The sequence below is a fragment of the Trachurus japonicus genome, chromosome 17, assembly GCF_045865225.1.
Source record: "Trachurus japonicus isolate A0001 chromosome 17, Traja_1.0".
Lineage (NCBI taxonomy): Eukaryota > Metazoa > Chordata > Actinopteri > Carangiformes > Carangidae > Trachurus > Trachurus japonicus.
In genome coordinates this window covers 120,976-140,347 of record NC_140923.1, presented here as the reverse complement: position 1 = coordinate 140,347, position 19,372 = coordinate 120,976, and the positions used below count along the sequence as shown (strand labels likewise).

The 19,372-nt window shown below is 43.6% G+C and overlaps 1 protein-coding gene across 1 annotated transcript in view; it reads right to left on the bottom strand.

Moving 5' to 3' along the window:
- The window catches only part of smg7 (SMG7 nonsense mediated mRNA decay factor), a 45,311-nt gene that overhangs the window by 24,998 nt on the left and 941 nt on the right, over positions 1-19,372 (bottom strand). The window contains exons 2-5 of the mRNA XM_085804202.1: positions 18,493-18,524; positions 10,826-10,943; positions 10,328-10,460; positions 609-780 (exon numbers count right to left, since the gene is read on the bottom strand). Coding sequence (XP_085660328.1) covers positions 609-780; positions 10,328-10,460; positions 10,826-10,943; positions 18,493-18,524 — 455 coding nt within the window. The remainder of the gene's footprint in view (positions 1-608; positions 781-10,327; positions 10,461-10,825; positions 10,944-18,492; positions 18,525-19,372) is intronic.

The following is a 19,372-nucleotide window of genomic DNA, read 5'->3' as shown; positions in this document are numbered from 1 at the left end:
CACCATCATTTCACTCATTTAAAGTTAATGTAAAGAACTGGCTTGTTGACAACCAAAAATGTGAGCACTAACTATGTCGTGCATTGAGTATTTGTCATGTATTTTCCTATATGGAGTACAGGCATTGAGTATTCTGTCATGTATCTTCCTATATGTAGTAACCAGGTAGTTATTACGTAGTAACCAGATAGTTATAGTGATGTGTTTAATGAATCCTGTTCCTTAATACTATGTATTGCTGAAGCCCTGTGACGGCAGCACTAAGAACTGATTATATCATGAGCACTAACTACCTTGTGCCACTGCAAACGTGTGTTATGGCCTTACAAATGTATATTTATTAATGTGAACTGAATGTGTCTTTGGTATTTTGGTGCTATCGCAAATGTGTGTATTGTTTTACAAATGTATATTTATTAATATGTCTTTGGTATTTTACCTCTTTTTTTTTTAAGGTTGCCCTTTATCATCAGGCAGAGGGACTGGCGATGAAAACTAGCTTTTTTAGCTAACTCGGGTGCATTTACATTCGTATTTTACAATGTTTTATTAATGTACATTGTCCCTTGTCAAATAAATGAAACTAAAGCGGCTGCAGGCGTCCTCACCGATGTCCCCGAGGTGCACGAGGCAGTGCTGGCAGATGTAGGAGCAGGAGCTGGGCTGCGGCGTGACGATGGCGCCGCTGCTGCTCTGCTGGTTGCTGATGATGCCGAGCTGAGACGACTTCACCCGACACGGGAGGTCCACGTTGAACACGGTGCACAGCTCCTGCAGCAGCTGCAGAGAGGACAGACACAGAGTTAGAGTTAGAGTTAGAGTTCACATCTAGACCGACAGGACAAAGGTCCACGTTGAACACGGTGCACAGCTCCTGCAGCAGCTGCAGAGAGGACAGACACAGAGTTAGAGTTAGAGTTAGAGTTCACATCTAGACCAACAGGACGAAGGTCCACGTTGAACACGGTGCACAGCTCCTGCAGCAGCTGCACAGACACAGAGTTAGAGTTAGAGTTAGAGTTCACATCTAGACCGACAGGACAAAGGTCCACGTTGAACACGGTGCACAGCTCCTGCAGCAGCTGCACAGACACAGAGTTAGAGTTAAGAGTTAGAGTTAGAGTTCACATCTAAACCGACAGGACGAAGGTCCACGTTGAACACGGTGCACAGCTCCTGCAGCAGCTGAGACATGGAGACAGAGAGACAGAGTTAGAGTTCATATCTAAACCGACAGGACGAAGGTCCACGTTGAACACGGTGCACAGCTCCTGCAGCAGCTGAGACATGGAGACAGAGAGACAGAGTTAGAGTTAGAGTTCACATCTAGACCGACAGGACAAAGGTCCACGTTGAACACGGTGCACAGCTCCTGCAGCAGCTGCACAGAGGACAGACACAGAGTTAGAGTTAAGAGTTAGAGTTAGAGTTCACATCTAAACCGACAGGACGAAGGTCCACGTTGAACACGGTGCACAGCTCCTGCAGCAGCTGAGACATGGAGACAGAGAGACAGAGTTAGAGTTAGAGTTCACATCTAGACCGACAGGACAAAGGTCCACGTTGAACACGGTGCACAGCTCCTGCAGCAGCTGAGACATGGAGACAGAGAGACAGAGTTAGAGTTAGAGTTCACATCTAGACCGACAGGACAAAGGTCCACGTTGAACACGGTGCACAGCTCCTGCAGCAGCTGCAGAGAGGACAGACACAGAGTTAGAGTTAGAGTTAGAGTTCACATCTAGACCAACAGGACGAAGGTCCACGTTGAACACGGTGCACAGCTCCTGCAGCAGCTGCACAGACACAGAGTTAGAGTTAGAGTTAGAGTTCACATCTAGACCGACAGGACAAAGGTCCACGTTGAACACGGTGCACAGCTCCTGCAGCAGCTGCACAGACACAGAGTTAGAGTTAAGAGTTAGAGTTAGAGTTCACATCTAAACCGACAGGACGAAGGTCCACGTTGAACACGGTGCACAGCTCCTGCAGCAGCTGAGACATGGAGACAGAGAGACAGAGTTAGAGTTCATATCTAAACCGACAGGACGAAGGTCCACGTTGAACACGGTGCACAGCTCCTGCAGCAGCTGCACAGAGGACAGACACAGAGTTAGAGTTAAGAGTTAGAGTTAGAGTTCACATCTAAACCGACAGGACGAAGGTCCACGTTGAACACGGTGCACAGCTCCTGCAGCAGCTGAGACATGGAGACAGAGAGACAGAGTTAGAGTTAGAGTTCACATCTAGACCGACAGGACAAAGGTCCACGTTGAACACGGTGCACAGCTCCTGCAGCAGCTGAGACATGGAGACAGAGAGACAGAGTTAGAGTTAGAGTTCACATCTAGACCGACAGGACAAAGGTCCACGTTGAACACGGTGCACAGCTCCTGCAGCAGCTGCACAGAGGACAGACACAGAGTTAGAGTTAAGAGTTAGAGTTAGAGTTCACATCTAAACCGACAGGACGAAGGTCCACGTTGAACACGGTGCACAGCTCCTGAAGCAGCTGCACAGAGGACAGAGTTAGAGTTAGAGTTAGAGTTCACATCTAGACCGACAGGACGAAGGTCCACGTTGAACACGGTGCACAGCTCCTGAAGCAGCTGCACAGAGGACAGAGTTAGAGTTAGAGTTAGAGTTCACATCTAGACCGACAGGACAAAGGTCCACGTTGAACACGGTGCACAGCTCCTGCAGCAGCTGCACAGAGGACAGACACAGAGTTAGAGTTAGAGTTAGAGTTCACATCTAGACCAACAGGACGAAGGTCCACGTTGAACACGGTGCACAGCTCCTGCAGCAGCTGCACAGAGGACAGACACAGAGTTAGAGTTAGAGTTAGAGTTCACATCTAGACCAACAGGACGAAGGTCCACGTTGAACACGGTGCACAGCTCCTGCAGCAGCTGCACAGACACAGAGTTAGAGTTAGAGTTAGAGTTCACATCTAGACCGACAGGATGAAGGTCCACGTTGAACACGGTGCACAGCTCCTGCAGCAGCTGCACAGACATGGAGACAGAGTTAAGAGTTAGAGTTCACATCTAAACCGACAGGACGACAGGACAGCGACCATGGACGCAAGCTCATAAGCGCTTTGAAAAACGCGTGCAAAACGCTCCAGCTGGCGTTTTGCAGAATTTGTAGAATGATGAGCGTGTAGTGTAGATAGTGTAGATGTGTGTAGAAGGCGTGTAGAAGGTGTAGAAGGGGTGTAGAAGGCAGGGGGGGGGGGGTTAATATTCGAATATATCCGAACGAATTACGGGTCATTCAATAATCGTTCGAACCTCATTTTTCTAAAAACTGACAGCCCTAGTGTAGAAGGTGTGTAGAAGGCGTGTAGAAGGTGTAGAAGGCGTGTAGAAGGTGTGTAGAGGGTGTGTAGAAGGCGTGTAGAAGGCGTGTAGAAGGTGTAGAAGGCGAGTAGAAGGCGTGTAGAAGGTGTAGAAGGTGTGTAGAAGGCGTGTAGAAGGTGTGTAGAAGGTGTAGAAGGCGTGTAGAAGGTGTGTAGAGGGTGTGTAGAAGGCGTGTAGAAGGCGTGTAGAAGGTGTAGAAGGCGAGTAGAAGGCGTGTAGAAGGTGTAGAAGGTGTGTAGAAGGCGTGTAGAAGGCGTGTAGAAGGCGTGTAGAAGGTGTGTAGAAGGTGTGTAGAAGGCGTGTAGAAGGTGTAGAAGGCGAGTAGAAGGCGTGTAGAAGGTGTAGAAGGCGTGTAGAAGGCGTGTAGAAGGCGTAGAAGGCGTGTAGAAGGCGTAGAAGGCGTGTAGAAGGCGTGTAGAAGGTGTAGAAGGCGTGTAGAAGGCGTGTAGAAGGTGTAGAAGGCGTGTAGAAGGTGTGTAGAAGGCGTGTAGAAGGTGTAGAAGGCGTGTAGAAGGCGTGTAGAAGGTGTGTAGAAGGTGTAGAAGGCGTGTAGAAGGTGTGTAGAAGGCGTGTAGAAGGTGTGTAGAAGGCGTAGAAGGCGTGTAGAAGGCGTAGAAGGCGTGTAGAAGGTGTAGAAGGCGTGTAGAAGGTGTGTAGAGGGTGTGTAGAAGGCGTGTAGAAGGCGTGTAGAAGGCGTGTAGAAGGTGTGTAGAAGGCGTGTAGAAGGCGTGTAGAAGGCGTGTAGAAGGTGTAGAAGGCGAGTAGAAGGCGTGTAGAAGGTGTAGAAGGTGTGTAGAAGGCGTGTAGAAGGCGTGTAGAAGGTGTGTAGAGGGTGTGTAGAAGGCGTGTAGAAGGCGTGTAGAAGGTGTGTAGAAGGCGTGTAGAAGGCGTGTAGAAGGCGTGTAGAAGGTGTGTAGAGGGTGTGTAGAAGGCGTGTAGAAGGCATGTAGAAGGCGTGTAGAAGGTGTAGAAGGCGAGTAGAAGGCGTGTAGAAGGTGTAGAAGGTGTGTAGAAGGTGTAGAAGACGAGTAGAAGGCGTGTAGAAGGTGTAGAAGGTGTGTAGAAGGCGTGTAGAAGGCGTGTAGAAGGTGTGTAGAAGGCATATAGAAGGTGTGTAGAAGGCGTGTAGAGGGCGTATAGAAGGCGTGTAGAAGGTGTGTAGAAGGCATGTAGAAGGCGTGTAAGAAGGTGTAGTGTGTAGAAGGCGTGTAGAAGGTGTGTAGAAGGTGTGTAGAAGGCGTGTAGAGGGCGTGTAGAAGGTGTGTAGAAGGCGTATAGAAGGCGTGTAGAAGGTGTGTAGAAGGTGTGTAGAAGGCGTATAGAAGGTGTGTAGAAGGTCCAAGGGACCCCGTTTATGTCCAGGGTAACCAGGGAGCTATGTGATCTTTTGCAAGTGAAACAGGTGAGGACCTCAGTGTATCACCCTCAACGGACTGGTGGAGAGATTCAACAAGACTCTGAAGGCTATGCTGAGAAAGGCCATTGATAAGGATGGAAGAAATTGGGACCAGCTCCTCCCCTACCTGTTGTTTGCGGTAAGAGAAGTTCCACAATCCTCTACTGGATTCTCACCGTTTGACTTCTTGTATTCCCACAAACCTAGGGGCCTGCTAGACATAGCCAAGGAAGCTTGGGAGGAGCAACCCTGTCCTCACCGTACCATGATTGAACATGTGGCAGAGATGCGAGACCGGATGGCCGCAGTGTATCCCATTGTGAAGGAGCACATGGGAAAAGGCCCAGAGAGACCAGAGTGCCACATATAACAAAACCGCCAAACCCAGAGAGTTCAAACCAGGAGACAGAGTCCTAGTGCTGGTCCCCACCGTGGAATGTAAGTTCTTAGCTACATGGCAAGGGCCCTTTGAAGTAATTGCGAAGGTGGGGGAGGTCAATTACAAAGTACGACAACCGGGGAAGAGGACAGGTGAGCAAATATATCATGTTAACCTGTTAAAAAAATGGCATGATCGGGAGGCAATGTTCACTTGTCTTCCCCCCCTGAGAGCAGGAAGTCCCTCCCCGAGATGAAGTGCAGTTCGGTCCAGACCTCTCTCCTCACCAATGGCAACTAGCAAAGGAGGTAGTAGATGGCAACCCGGATGTCTTTTCAGCCCTCCCTGGTTGCACCCATCGGGCAGAGCATGAGATACGCACCCAGCCCGGAAAAACAGTACATCAAAAACCATACCGGATACCGGAGGCCCGCAAGAAACAGATTCAGGAGGAGGTAAGGAAGATGTTGGAGTTAAATGTGATCGAAAAGTCCCAGAGTGCCTGGTCCAGCCCCATCGTCCTGACAGGCAAACCGGATGGAACGGTACGTTTCTGTAATGATTTCAGAAAAGTAAATGAAGAGTCAGAGTTCGATGCATACATGCCCAGGGTCGACGAGCTGATTGAAAGCCTGGGCCAAGCTCGATTTATAACCACCCTTGATCTTACCAAAGGTTATTGGCAGGTCCCTCTGTCAGCAGAGTCCAAGGAGAAGACTGCCTTTGCCACGTCTGGAGGCCTGTGGCAGTACCGGATGATGCCCTTTGGCCTGTTTGGAGCTCCGGCTACGTTCCAGCGCTTGATGGATCAGGTACTGCAACCTCACCACGAATATGCCTCTGCCTATAGATGATGTGGTTATCCAGAGCCCGGACTGGGATAGCCACCTACCGCGGGTGCAAAAGGTCCTGGACTCCCTCTGCCAAGCTGGCCTGACGGCGAACCCCAAGAAATGCAAGCTGGCCTTTAGTGAGACAAACTACTTGGGGTACACCATCGGGCGCGGCCTCGTCAAACCACAGGGGGCGAAGCTGGGTGCCATCCAGGACTGGCCCCAACCGCTGACAAAGAAGCAGGTGAGGTCCTTCTTGGGGCTTGCAAACTATTATAGACGATTCATACCTGACTTTGCTATGGTAGCTGCCCCCCTCACAGAACTGACCACAAAGAAGCACTCCAGGATGGTGAAATGGACTCCTGCAGCGGAAGAGGCGTTTGGTAACCTGAAGCGGGCGTTGTGTTCAAAAGAAGTCCTTACAGCCCCCGACTTCAGTAAAGAGTTTGTGGTCCAAGCGGACGCCTCAGAGGTGGGTCTGGGCGCGGTGCTAGCCCAAATCACAGAAGGTGAGGAACACCCGGTTCTTTATTTAAGTCGCAAATTGTTGCCCAGAGAGAAGAACTACGCCACTGTGGAGAAAGAGTGCCTTGCCATAAAATGGGCCCTCGAAACACTCAAATACTACCTGTTGGGAAGAAGATTCACTCTGGTGACAGATCATTCACCCCTGCAATGGATGGCTAAAAACAAAGAGACCAATAGCAGGATCACTAGGTGGTTCCTAAGCCTGCAGCCATTTCACTTCTCTGTCATTCACAGGCCAGGACGGCGCCATGGAAATGCAGATGCCCTGTCCCGCCGTGATGCATTCTGGGCCTCCTTCAGCCTGCCGAGGACGTCAGGCCTGGGGAGAGGGATGTGTGGCATCACAAGGGGGCAGGTGGTAAAGGGCTGCTACATCCCTGACAAGATGGCCGCCGCACACACTACACTTCCCAGAAGACCTCACTTCTCTGACAGGTGCAGGTGTTTAGGTTACCTGATTAAGGCAGAGGGGAGAAGAACAAAGGGAGACAGAGGACAGAGAGCAGGGGTGCTGGAGGTGGAAGGAGCTGGACGGCGACAGACGGAACAAAGACATCGACAAGGGAAGTGATTTTTTTTTTTTTAAGTATATTTTTCGGCTTTTTTGCCTTTATTTGATAGTGATGACAGTAGAGATAGACAGGAAATGGGGAGGCAGAGAGAGGGGGAATGACACGCAGGAAAGGTCTGCCCGACGCGGGATTCGAACCGGGGACGCCTGCGGCGAGGACTGTAGCCTCTACATGGGGCGGCCGCTCTACCCACTGCGCCACGCACCGCCCCGACAAGGGAAGTGATTTAAGGGAAAAGGAAGAAAGACGGACACTTTTTGTTGGACATTTTGTTGGGGTATTGAAAGAGTAAAAGGACCCTCCTCCTCCTACGGGAGTGTTTTCAGTTGGACTTGTATGGGGCTTCGGGGTGGAAGAATAAACCGTCTGCATATGATTTTTCTGATTCTGGCTTGTTTTTTCTGTTTTTTGCACTGCTCCAGCCTTACCTGCCTGGGTTACCTCTCATGACATCACAGCGTGTAGAAGGTGTGTAGAAGGCGTGTAGAAGGCGTGTAGAGGGCGTGTAGAAGGCGTGTAGAAGGCGTGTAGAAGGTGTGTAGAAGGTGTGTAGAAGGCGTGTAGAAGGTGTGTAGAGGGCGTGTAGAAGGTGTGTAGAAGGCGTGTAGAAGGTGTGTAGAAGGTGTGTAGAAGGCGTGTAGAAGGTGTGTAGAGGGCGTGTAGAAGGCGTGTAAAGGGCGTGTAGAAGGTGTGTAGAAGGCATGTAGAAGGTGTGTAGAAGGCGTGTAGAAGGTGTGTAGAAGGTGTAGAAGGTGTGTAGAAGGCATGTAGAAGGTGTGTAGAGGGCGTGTAGAAGGCGTGTAGAAGGCGTGTAGAAGGTGTGTAGAAGGTGTGTAGAAGGCGTGTAGAAGGTGTGTAGAGGGCGTGTAGAAGGTGTGTAGAAGGTGTGTAGAAGGCGTGTAGAAGGTGTGTAGAAGGTGTGTAGAAGGCGTGTAGAAGGTGTGTAGAGGGCGTGTAGAAGGCGTGTAAAGGGCGTGTAGAAGGTGTGTAGAAGGCATGTAGAAGGTGTGTAGAAGGTGTGTAGAGGGCGTGTAGAAGGCGTGTAGAAGGTGTGTAGAAGGCGTGTAGAAGGTGTGTAGAAGGTGTGTAGAAGGCGTGTAGAAGGCGTGTAGAGGGCGTGTAGAAGGTGTGTAGAAGGTGTGTAGAAGGCGTGTAGAAGGCGTGTAGAAGGTGTGTAGAAGGTGTGTAGAAGGTGTGTAGAAGGCGTGTAGAAGGTGTGTAGAAGGTGTGTAGAAGGCGTGTAGAAGGCGTGTAGAGGGCGTGTAGAAGGTGTGTAGAAGGTGTGTAGAAGGCGTGTAGAAGGCGTGTAGAAGGTGTGTAGAAGGCGTGTAGAAGGCGTGTAGAAGGCGTGTAGAAGGTGTGTAGAAGGCGTGTAGAGGACTCTCTCCTACCTGTGTGTAGAAGCCGCTGGCGGCCTGAGTGATAGCTGATAGTGTAGTGTAGATAGTGTAGTGATGTAGTGTAGATAGTGTAGTAGTGATAGTGTAGTGTAGATAGTGTAGTAGTGTAGATAGTGTAGTGATGTAGTGTAGTAGTGTAGATAGAGTAGCAGCTGTCTCTACCTGTGTGTAGAAGCCGCTGGCGGCCTGAGTGATAGCTGATAGCAGGGGTCGACAATATAAATGGCCCGGTGGCCCGGACGTACTTTTCAAACCGTCAGGGCCACCAGAACGCTCCAAACACTGGCCCGGTGGGGCCAGTGAAAATAATGCCTTGAAAAAAATATAACAAGTAAATAAATAAATCTAATTTCACATTAAATCCCTGTGGTTTGAAATGATAACTGTCAAATCGTCTCGGTAATTAGTGCTAAGAGATCCCGACCCGATCAACATCTACTTTCTGTGCCCTGGCACGGCAGCACCACCTGCAAGCAGCTGCAGCTGCAGCTCCAGCTCACTCACTGCTGCTGATAGAAGGTCGTCACAAGAACCGATAAAAACCTTTTTCTTAACCATGAAACTTCCCTCCTCCTCAGCGCGTCGGGTCGAGTCCTGTCGGGACCGACGCGAACGTTACACACGGGCCAGAGCTCGCGCTGGGGCGCCAGCTGTTCGGTGTGCGCCACAGCGGTGGCACGTCACGTGACATTTAGACCATAATAACAACAACAAAAAAACGTGTGTAAACGCAAAACTGAGCTGAAAATGAAACAATAAGTCAGTTTTGCACCAATCTGTGGAAACAGCCTAAACGTGAATGAATGAGAACAACAGTTATATCACTGAACTACTTGGAGGATAAAAGTAATGACTACATAACTTCATGTTTGTGTTGAGGCATATTTACCATTTTAACTCTGTTTTTACTTCATTGTTAAACCACAGTGGAGGCTAAATATGTGAAACAGTTATTTATTTATAAGTAGCCTGATGAATTTAAAAGCACTTTTTTTGACCTTCTTTAATGAAATTGAATGAAAAATATCTGATACAGGATATAAATCCTTTACATCAGACTCAAATAAATAACAACATACAAAAATTAAACACAAATATACCAACTCATACATAATCACTAAAATACATATAACAAAATAATCCCCCAAAATCTCAAGAAACTACAAGATCGTGGTATTGAATAAGTATCAAGAATGTTGGAAATTGACTAGTAATGGTATCAGAAAGTTCCAGCCTCGATGGCGAGACCGCAGGAATTGGCTGGGATATGTTGTTTTTCGTTAATATGGGGATCGATACCTATTGTCCTGGGCCAGTGGTTAGAATGGTGGGGCCAGTGATCTTCAAAAGCCACTGGCCCAGAGGGCCTGTGGCAAATTCCCCTTATTGTCTACCCCTGTGATAGTGTAGTGATGTAGTGATGATAGTGTAGTGATGTAGTGTAGTGTAGATAGTGTAGTAGTGATAGTGTAGTGATGATAGTGTAGTGATGTAGTGTAGATAGTGTAGTAGTGATGATAGAGTAGCAGCTGTCTCTACCTGTGTGTAGAAGCCGCTGGCGGCCTGAGTGATAGCTGATAGTGTAGTGATGTAGTGTAGTGTAGATAGTGTAGTAGTGATGATAGAGTAGCAGCTGTCTCTACCTGTGTGTAGAAGCCGCTGGCGGCCTGAGTGATAGCTGATAGTGTAGTGATGTAGTGTAGTGTAGATAGTGTAGTAGTGTAGATAGAGTAGCAGCTGTCTCTACCTGTGTGTAGAAGCCGCTGGCGGCCTGAGTGATAGCTGATAGTGTAGTGATGTAGTGTAGTGTAGATAGTGTAGTAGTGTAGATAGAGTAGCAGCTGTCTCTACCTGTGTGTAGAAGCCGCTGGCGGCCTCGAGGAACAGCGACAGGTTGGCCTGCACCTCGCTGCGGTTGGGGTTGGCTCGGTTCTTGGCCTGGCTCTGCAGTGTCGTGATCTGGTTCTTGAACGCATGGTTCCACCTAGAGACAGAGATGCACGGGGTTAACACACAGAGAGAGAGGGTTAACCCTAACGCATGGTTCCACCTAGACACACAGAGAGAGGGTTAATATGGTCACAGAAAGGAAACTGGCTCCGCTTCTCGGCGCCTCCACGTCCGTACGTACGTACGTACGTTCGGCGGCGCTCTGCAGCCACTGCAGCCAGAGACGGTAAATAGAGAATCTCTGCTGAGCAGCTCATTACCGTTCCAATATGATCTCTTCACCCCACGTTCAAACGAATATTCGAATGTCGAATAAAAAGTGACAGCCCTAGAGTGTGTGTGTGAGGTGTGTAGGTGTGTGAGGTGTGTGTGTAGATGTGTGTGTGTAGCAGCTCTTACAGGTCTTGCTCCACCTTCTTGTCCAGAGCGTACTCCAGGTCGGTGACCAACATCTTCTGGTAAACGTCCTGCAGCGCCTGACGAGACGTCCACACCTCCGCTGCTCCTAGAGTAGAGTCTACACACACAGAGAAAACATCTGGATCTATACACAGAGAAAACATCTGGATCTATACACAGAGAAAACATCTGGATCTATACACAGAGAAAACATCTGGATCTATACACACACACAGAGAAAACATCTGGATCTATACTAGGGCTGACCCAAAAAATCGAAGCTTCGAAGCTTCGTTCGTTGCCATGGAAAATCGATCATGAAGTCCGTGATCGATTGTTTTTTCTTTTCTTCCTTTTTTCCTTTTTGACACCGGTTCTCATCGGCACTTGTTACATTACAGTGAGTAGGCGACTTGGCATCCTGGAAACCTGCCTGATGTTGGACATATGCAGTGTTTGTTTGCCTTTACTTTCCTTATTTCCGCTACGAACGTGCACCCCCCCCGGTCAGACGTTACGGCCGCCTCCTGGGTGGGGCTCGAGGTTAACCCGGCACTAGTGATGTGTCTTGCCGTGCCGAGGCTTCGAAGCGCGTCGAGTAATCCAGGAAGTATTTTGTGAAGCGCGTATCGAAGCGTGTATCGACGACGTATGAGATGACGTCCGAAGCCTCGCCGGAGGTTCCCCTGCATCCTGTGGTGTTTCTGCATCGAGTGCAACATGTGTTTCAACAGTATTATCTATATTCTGAATAAAAACTAGAAAAACATTTCCAAGAATGGAAATGGTGTGAATGCTGAAAGCAATGCTGAGTGAGCTGAATAAATTGTTGAAAGAAAGAAAGAAAGAGAAAGATTGAAACAAAAGAGAAAAAAGAAAAGGACAGAAGGAAAGAAAGAAAGCGGGAAGGGTAGATGGAGAAAGAAAGAAAGAAAGAAAGAAAGAAAGAAAGAAAGAAAGAAAGAAAGAAAGAAAGAAAAAGACACAGAGAGAAGGGTAGATAGAGAAAGAAAAAAGTAAGAAAAACAGAAAGATAGAAGATAAAGAGAATAGAGAATGAATGAAAGAGACAGAGGGATAGTAAGAAAGAAGGAAAGAAATTGGGGTGGATAAATGAAAAAGAGATATATAGAGAGCGGTAGAAAGAAAGAAAGAAAGAAAGAAAGAAAGAAAGAAAGAAAGAAAGAAAGAAAGAAAGAAAGAAAAAGAGAGAGGGGGATGATAGATATAAAGAGGTAGATGGATGGATGGATAGAGAGGGAAAGATAGAAAGAAGTTAAGTAAAATACAAATGAAGGAGTAATAGAAAGAAAGAAAGAGAGAAAAAAGAGACAAAGGGTTTGAAGATAGATAGATAGATAGATAGATAGATAGATAGATAGATAGATAGATAGATAGATAGATAGATAGATAGATAGATAGATAGATAGATAGATAGATAGATAGATAGATAGATAGAGAGATAGATAGATAGATAGATAGATAGATAGATAGATAGATAGGACACATGTTAAAAGCTGCGTCCTATGTCCTAGGCTCCACCTGTAATTGTACTACTATTTATAGAGGTGGAAAGGTTAAACGTCTGAACTGAAATTCATGAGAAAAAAATGAATTGTTGGAGATGTTTACATCAAAAGTATAAAATCATTGAGAGGCTGATGAATGTGAGCTGTGTGTGGTTCAGGAAGCGGCTCGTGCTTTGGTGCGCTATTCTAAATAGGAGGCACAGTGAAACGCAGTGGAGGTTCCCCTGCATCCTGTGGTGTTTCTGCATCGATTGCAACATGCGTTTCAACAGTATTATCTATATTCTGAATAAAAATTATTCCATAAGTTCAACTAACAAGCACATCCACTGCCCCACAACCCACGTTAACAGAAGTGTAACGGAGATCAGCGGGTATAGTCACAATCACGACTCAGTCTGTGGCCTGAACAACATCGGTCACACAAGCTTATTGTCCTCACCCTCATTCCCACTTTCCCTTATGACTCTTTATGGAAACAAATCGCCTATTTAAACCAGTAAAAAGTTCAAATATATAACTAAATATATATATAGCTACACTACAGACCACTATATCATTGTAATCTGTTTTCCTGTTTAATTCTTTTTGGCCAGTAGGTGGCCTAGTAGAGCAACTGAAGCCCCAAGAAGCTTTGCCTTTGTTGAACCAATTTGATGGAAAGCTTCGAATGCTTCATGAGGCTTCATCTGGCTCATCACTACCCGGCACTGATTGGCTAAAGCTAGAGCAGCTCTGACGCCACCAGAAAGCACCAAAACAACCGGCAGAAGGGGCATTAGCCTAGCAGACACCGCTGTAAACAACAAGAAAACAGCAGGAAGATGTAAAAACACAAACAGTTTGAGTTTAGCTCAAACAGAAGATTCAGTTTAAAAAGCTTCTGAATCCACAGACGTCCAATATTTGACATTATAAGAAGATTTGATTTCAGTGTTAGTTCTCCATCTTCTCTCCTTTAGCTTCTCTATGGAGCTCTAGTAACAACAGACCAGTGTCAGCCAATCAGAAGAGAGGAAGCTCCGAGCCTTTTTTCTGATTGGCTGACTGTTTTCTGAGTAATTAGATTTAAAAAATTGCAGATTTCAGAATAAAACACTGAGAGAAACCAAATCCTGCAAAGTTGTTGGATGAGGGGGTCGATCCACAGTGACCAATGAACAGTCAATTCAGTATTTAAAGCTGAACTAATGTTTAATAACTAATGTTTAATAACTAATGTTTAACAACTAATGTTTAATAACTAATGTTTAACAACTAATGTTTAATAACTACTGTTTAACAACTAATGTTTAACAACTAATGTTTAATAACTACTGTTTAACAACTAATGTTTAACAACTAATGTTTAAAGCAGAAGTAAGTGGTCCGGTGGTTTTGGCTAATGCTGCGTTCCAGGCAGGCTTTTGAAACCGTAAATTACAGCTTCAAGTCACGACTTACGACTTTGTAGCGTTCCAGGCAACCCACTCGTGTTTCTCCGACCTGTTTTACCTGTGAAAGTCACTATAACGGCCACTTGTAACTTCTGACCCGTGAACTCGTACCAGATCAAACTGGTACCACTTCACGGTCGGAAAAATACGAGTTTCCTTGAACGCACCATAACAGTCCTCGTCGCTACGTCGCCACATTCACGGCGTTCCTTGGCTGCACACACAGAGAGGACTGCCCCTTTATGCCGTTCTCTCTCCTCATTGGATAAAGGTTGTAGGATACAAGGAAAGTTTTCTCCTGGGCTCAGAGCAGAGCAGAGTGACTGACAGACCCGTGTTTCAGACCAAACACTCTATAGAAGTGATTGCTGTCGGAAGATAGAACTATTTAAGACTTAGATTAACACAAATATATCGCTTACTTCTGCTTTAATAACTAATGTTTAATAACTAATGTTTAACAACTAATGTTTAATAACTAATGTTTAACTACTAATGTTTAATAACTAATGTTTAATAACTAATGTTTAACTACTAATGTTTAATAACTAATGTTTAACAACTAATGTTTAATAACTAAAGTTTAATAACTAATGTTTAATAACTAATGTTTAATAACTAAAGTTTAATAACTAATGTTTAATAACTAATGTTTAATAACTAATGTTTAACTACTAATGTTTAATAACTAATGTTTAATAACTAATGTTTAACAACTAATGTTTAACAACTAATGTTTAACAACTAATGTTTAACAACTAGTGTTTAATAACTAATGTTTAATAACTAGTGTTTAATAACTAATGTTTAATAACTAATGTTTAATAACTAATGTTTAATAACTAAAGTTTAACAACTAATGTTTAATAACTAATGTTTAATAACTAATGTTTAACTACTAATGTTTAATAACTAATGTTTAATAACTAATGTTTAATAACTAATGTTTAACTACTAATGTTTAACTACTAATGTTTAACAACTAGTGTTTAATAACTAATGTTTAATAACTAATGTTTAACAACTAATGTTTAATAACTAATGTTTAATAACTAATGTTTAACAACTAATGTTTAATAACTAGTGTTTAATAACTAATGTTTAACTACTAATGTTTAATAACTAATGTTTAATAACTAATGTTTAACTACTAATGTTTAATAACTAATGTTTAATAACTAATGTTTAATAACTAATGTTTAACAACTAATGTTTAATAACTAATGTTTAACTACTAATGTTTAACTACTAATGTTTAATAACTAATGTTTAACTACTAATGTTTAATAACTAATGTTTAATAACTAATGTTTAATAACTAGTGTTTAATAACTAATGTTTAATAACTAATGTTTAATAACTAATGTTTAATAACTAATGTTTAATAACTAATGTTTAACAACTAATGTTTAATAACTAGTGTTTAATAACTAATGTTTAACTACTAATGTTTAATAACTAATGTTTAATAACTAATGTTTAACTACTAATGTTTAATAACTAATGTTTAACTACTAATGTTTAATAACTAATGTTTAATAACTAATGTTTAACTACTAATGTTTAATAACTAATGTTTAATAACTAATGTTTAACAACTAATGTTTAATAACTAGTGTTTAATAACTAATGTTTAACTACTAATGTTTAATAACTAATGTTTAATAACTAATGTTTAATAACTAATGTTTAATAACTAGTGTTTAACAACTAATGTTTAATAACTAGTGTTTAATAACTAATGTTTAATAACTAATGTTTAACTACTAATGTTTAATAACTAATGTTTAACAACTAATGTTTAATAACTAGTGTTTAATAACTAATGTTTAATAACTAATGTTTAATAACTAATGTTTAATAACTAATGTTTAACAACTAATGTTTAATAACTAGTGTTTAATAACTAATGTTTAACTACTAATGTTTAATAACTAATGTTTAATAACTAATGTTTAACAACTAATGTTTAATAACTAGTGTTTAATAACTAATGTTTAATAACTAATGTTTAATAACTAATGTTTAATAACTAATGTTTAATAACTAATGTTTAACTACTAATGTTTAATAACTAATGTTTAATAACTAGTGTTTAATAACTAGTGTTTAATAACTAAAGTTTAATAACTAAAGTTTAATATAGTGTGTTGTTATTATCTGATGCTGATGATGCTGTTGTTGGTTCTGGTGTAAACGAACATCTGGGCTGCTGCTGTTTGTCTCTTCAGGGTGAACTCTGCCCTGCAGCATCTGTTGCCACGGCTACGCACATCAGCCCTGCAGCGTCTGTTGCCACGGCTACGCACATCAGCATCATCAGCATCAGTAAGCAACTTTATAACAAGTTCTTGGACGACAACACGTTGTAGACAGTTGGTTTGCTCTTTGTTCTTCGTCTCAGACTTTAGATAAAAGTGGATGTAAATGTGTAAATCATTCAGCCTGTTTGACCAGCTGTTCTTCAGCTTTCTCCCTTAAACGTAGACAACTGATGCTCATCATCATCATCATCATGAAGGAAGTCGTTCATCTCATTAAAATGTTTTAATCTGCAGTAAAACAGAAGAATAAATGACACAGAACAAGAAGCAGTAGAAATAAAATAAAGTAACTAAATACATAAACTAAATAAACTCAACTCTAACGTGTTGCAGCTTTTCATTCATCTACATTAATATCTACTGTAACTACCCTAACCCAGTGTGTGTGTGTGTGCGTGTGTGTGTGTGCGTGTGTCTGTGTGTGTGTGTGTGTTTATCCTCTACTAAACTGACATCGTCCACCTGATCCAGGGTCACTCAGTCCTGCAGCATCTGTTGCCGCGGCAACGCAGATCAATACCTGCACCTGTTATTATGTGTGTACTGAGAGACACCACAACAACAGCAGCAGCTTTAAAACTGTTGTTGTTGTTGTTGTTGTTGTTGTAGTAGTAGCAGCTGCTGTGAAGTCAGTGAGAGGAGGAACCAGCAGCGTTTCTCCTCCTCACATGGAGAGAATCAGCACGTTGATAAATAAAGATAAATCCATCTGACAGGGCTGCAGTCTGCCCCATGGAGGCATTTAGGTAACATGTATTTAGGTGTTCAGTTCAGTTCAATTCCTACTATCTGAGTCAGTGCAGTAAATGTTTCATCTACTTGCACATGGGCTGCAACGAGTAGCATATTTACTATCCGAATGTTCGGGGTCACTATTCGAGTAGTACTCGAGTATTCGTTTACCGACAGGGAGGGGGGGGGGGGGGGGGTGATGTAGAGGGAGAGCAGAGCAGCTGAAGAGAGCCACGTGAATCAGACAGTAAAGTAACACACTTTTTTCATAATAACACACTGAAACACTTGTCCATGTGTGATATTTTTCCTCACTGATCCGTCCTCAAGTCACTCGCAATTAAAAGAGCAGAAAAAAAAATTGCTCGTTTGCATTGACTTCACATGTAAACTCATCGCTCGTTCTAAAAACAAAAGGTCCGGTGTGAACGCAGCTTTAGGCTGTTTCCATCCCTCAAAGCCACAGACAGCGTCAGATGGAGACTCAAACATGCACCCAGAAGTTTATTTACTTCAAGCTTCAAGTCCAGAGTTGATATTCCTGTGTTTCTGACACCAACGGGAGCTTCCCACTGCACCTGAACACACCGAGCGTCAACTTGGGTCTCGACTCCGCCAGACTTTGATTTAGATCTAGTTTTACAAACATGTCGGCTTGTTGAAGTAAATAAACTTCTGGCTGCATGTTTGAGTCTCCATCTGACGCTGTCTGTGGCTTTGAGGGATGGAAACAGCCTAAGCAGCAGAACTTCAATCTGCTCCCATTCATCGTTGCCATGGCGACGCGGGGACACTTTGAAAACCCCTGGTTTAGACGACAAATGAACTTCTACATGATATTTCTTCAGACAGACTGGAGAGTGTTGACTGGAGCAGTCAGACACATTTCAGTGGCGCTGGTCCATCTGGGCCGTTTTAACAAGATTCTCAAAGAGTCGTTATATTATGCTACTTGTAATCTCCAAAAGCTCGTTTTTTTGTGATTAGACCACAGATGTGCAGTGCACAGCGGTTTGTGTGCAATAACCTTTAAACAGAGTCAGCTTCACATCATCAGAACAACAGCCACATTTCCGTCTTAGCACATTTGCTTGCACATATAACATGCGAGACTGACGCAGAATGTCCTCGTCATCAGTCAGTGAGTCTGTGATCACATGACCAGGATATTTCACCTGACTACAGGTGTTAAAACTTGACCTGACAGCTTCAAGTCAGGGAAAATCACATGTTTATCCTCATTTGTCCTGGAGATCATGGTCACACTCTTTACATCATTATATTTTATGTCATGTTGTTCTCCATACCAAGGCAGAACACACATTAAGAAGCTGCTGCAGGCCCTGAGGTGAATTTGCCCGGAATTGTCCTTTACAGTCGGTTCTCACATCCCAGACTCAGCTAGAAGCAGGTGAAGCAGGTGAAGCAGGTGAAGCAGGTGAAGCAGGTGAAGCAGGTGAAGCAGGTGAAGCAGCGACGAGACACCTGATGAACTTTTCTCTGTCTGTGTCTAGTGTCTCGTATAGAAGAACTGACTTCAACACAACGATGAAGCCTGAAGACAGATGTTTCCTCATATCACAGGTAACACACACACACACAGACACACACACACAGACACACAGACAGCGGGGGGTCACACCTACCTGTCATGTCAGCCTTCAGGGCCTCTGCCTGTCTGCTCGGACACACAAACACAGAGAGAGAGGTTAGACACACACACAGACACACACCATGCACCATACAATAACAATAACAGCATCAACAACATTCCTGTCTACAACGGTTAAAAGTAGAGGAGAGTAAGGACTTACTTCTCTCAATATGGAAAACATTACAGTTTAAAACACCTTTATATAAATACAATCAGTTAAAACACAATCATGATTCATATCCACAAGCCACCAGACGGGCAACACTTGGCCAGGCCATGCTCGTAAAAGAGATTTTTTTTATCTCAAGCAATTTGCCTGGTAAAATAAAGGTTAAAAAAAAAAAAAAAAAAAAAACACAAAGCCGCTTCACGCTTCCTAAACCAAACACCAACTTTCTGAAGCACACACTAGAATACAGATCAATGAAAGCATGGAACTGCTCCTTTACCAGAGCCGATAACTAAACTCACACACAAACTAACATTCAATAACTAAACTCACACACAAACTAACATTCAATAACTAAACTCACACACAAACTAACATTCAATAACTAAACTCACACACAAACTAACATTCAATAACTAAACTCACACACAAACTAACATTCAATAACTAAACTCACACACAAACTAACATTCAAAAAGCAAATTAAAAAATATCTTGGAATTTCATATCTGTAAAATAACATACGCACACACACACATGCACACACACACACACACACACACACGTCTTATGTAGCGTAATAGGGTCTCTTGTTGTCATTTTCACTTGTCTTACCCTCTTATTTTATTATTTTTATTTTATTTTATTCTATAACTGCTGTACATCGGAGTTATCTTACACAGGCTCTTTGATGTGGATCTGA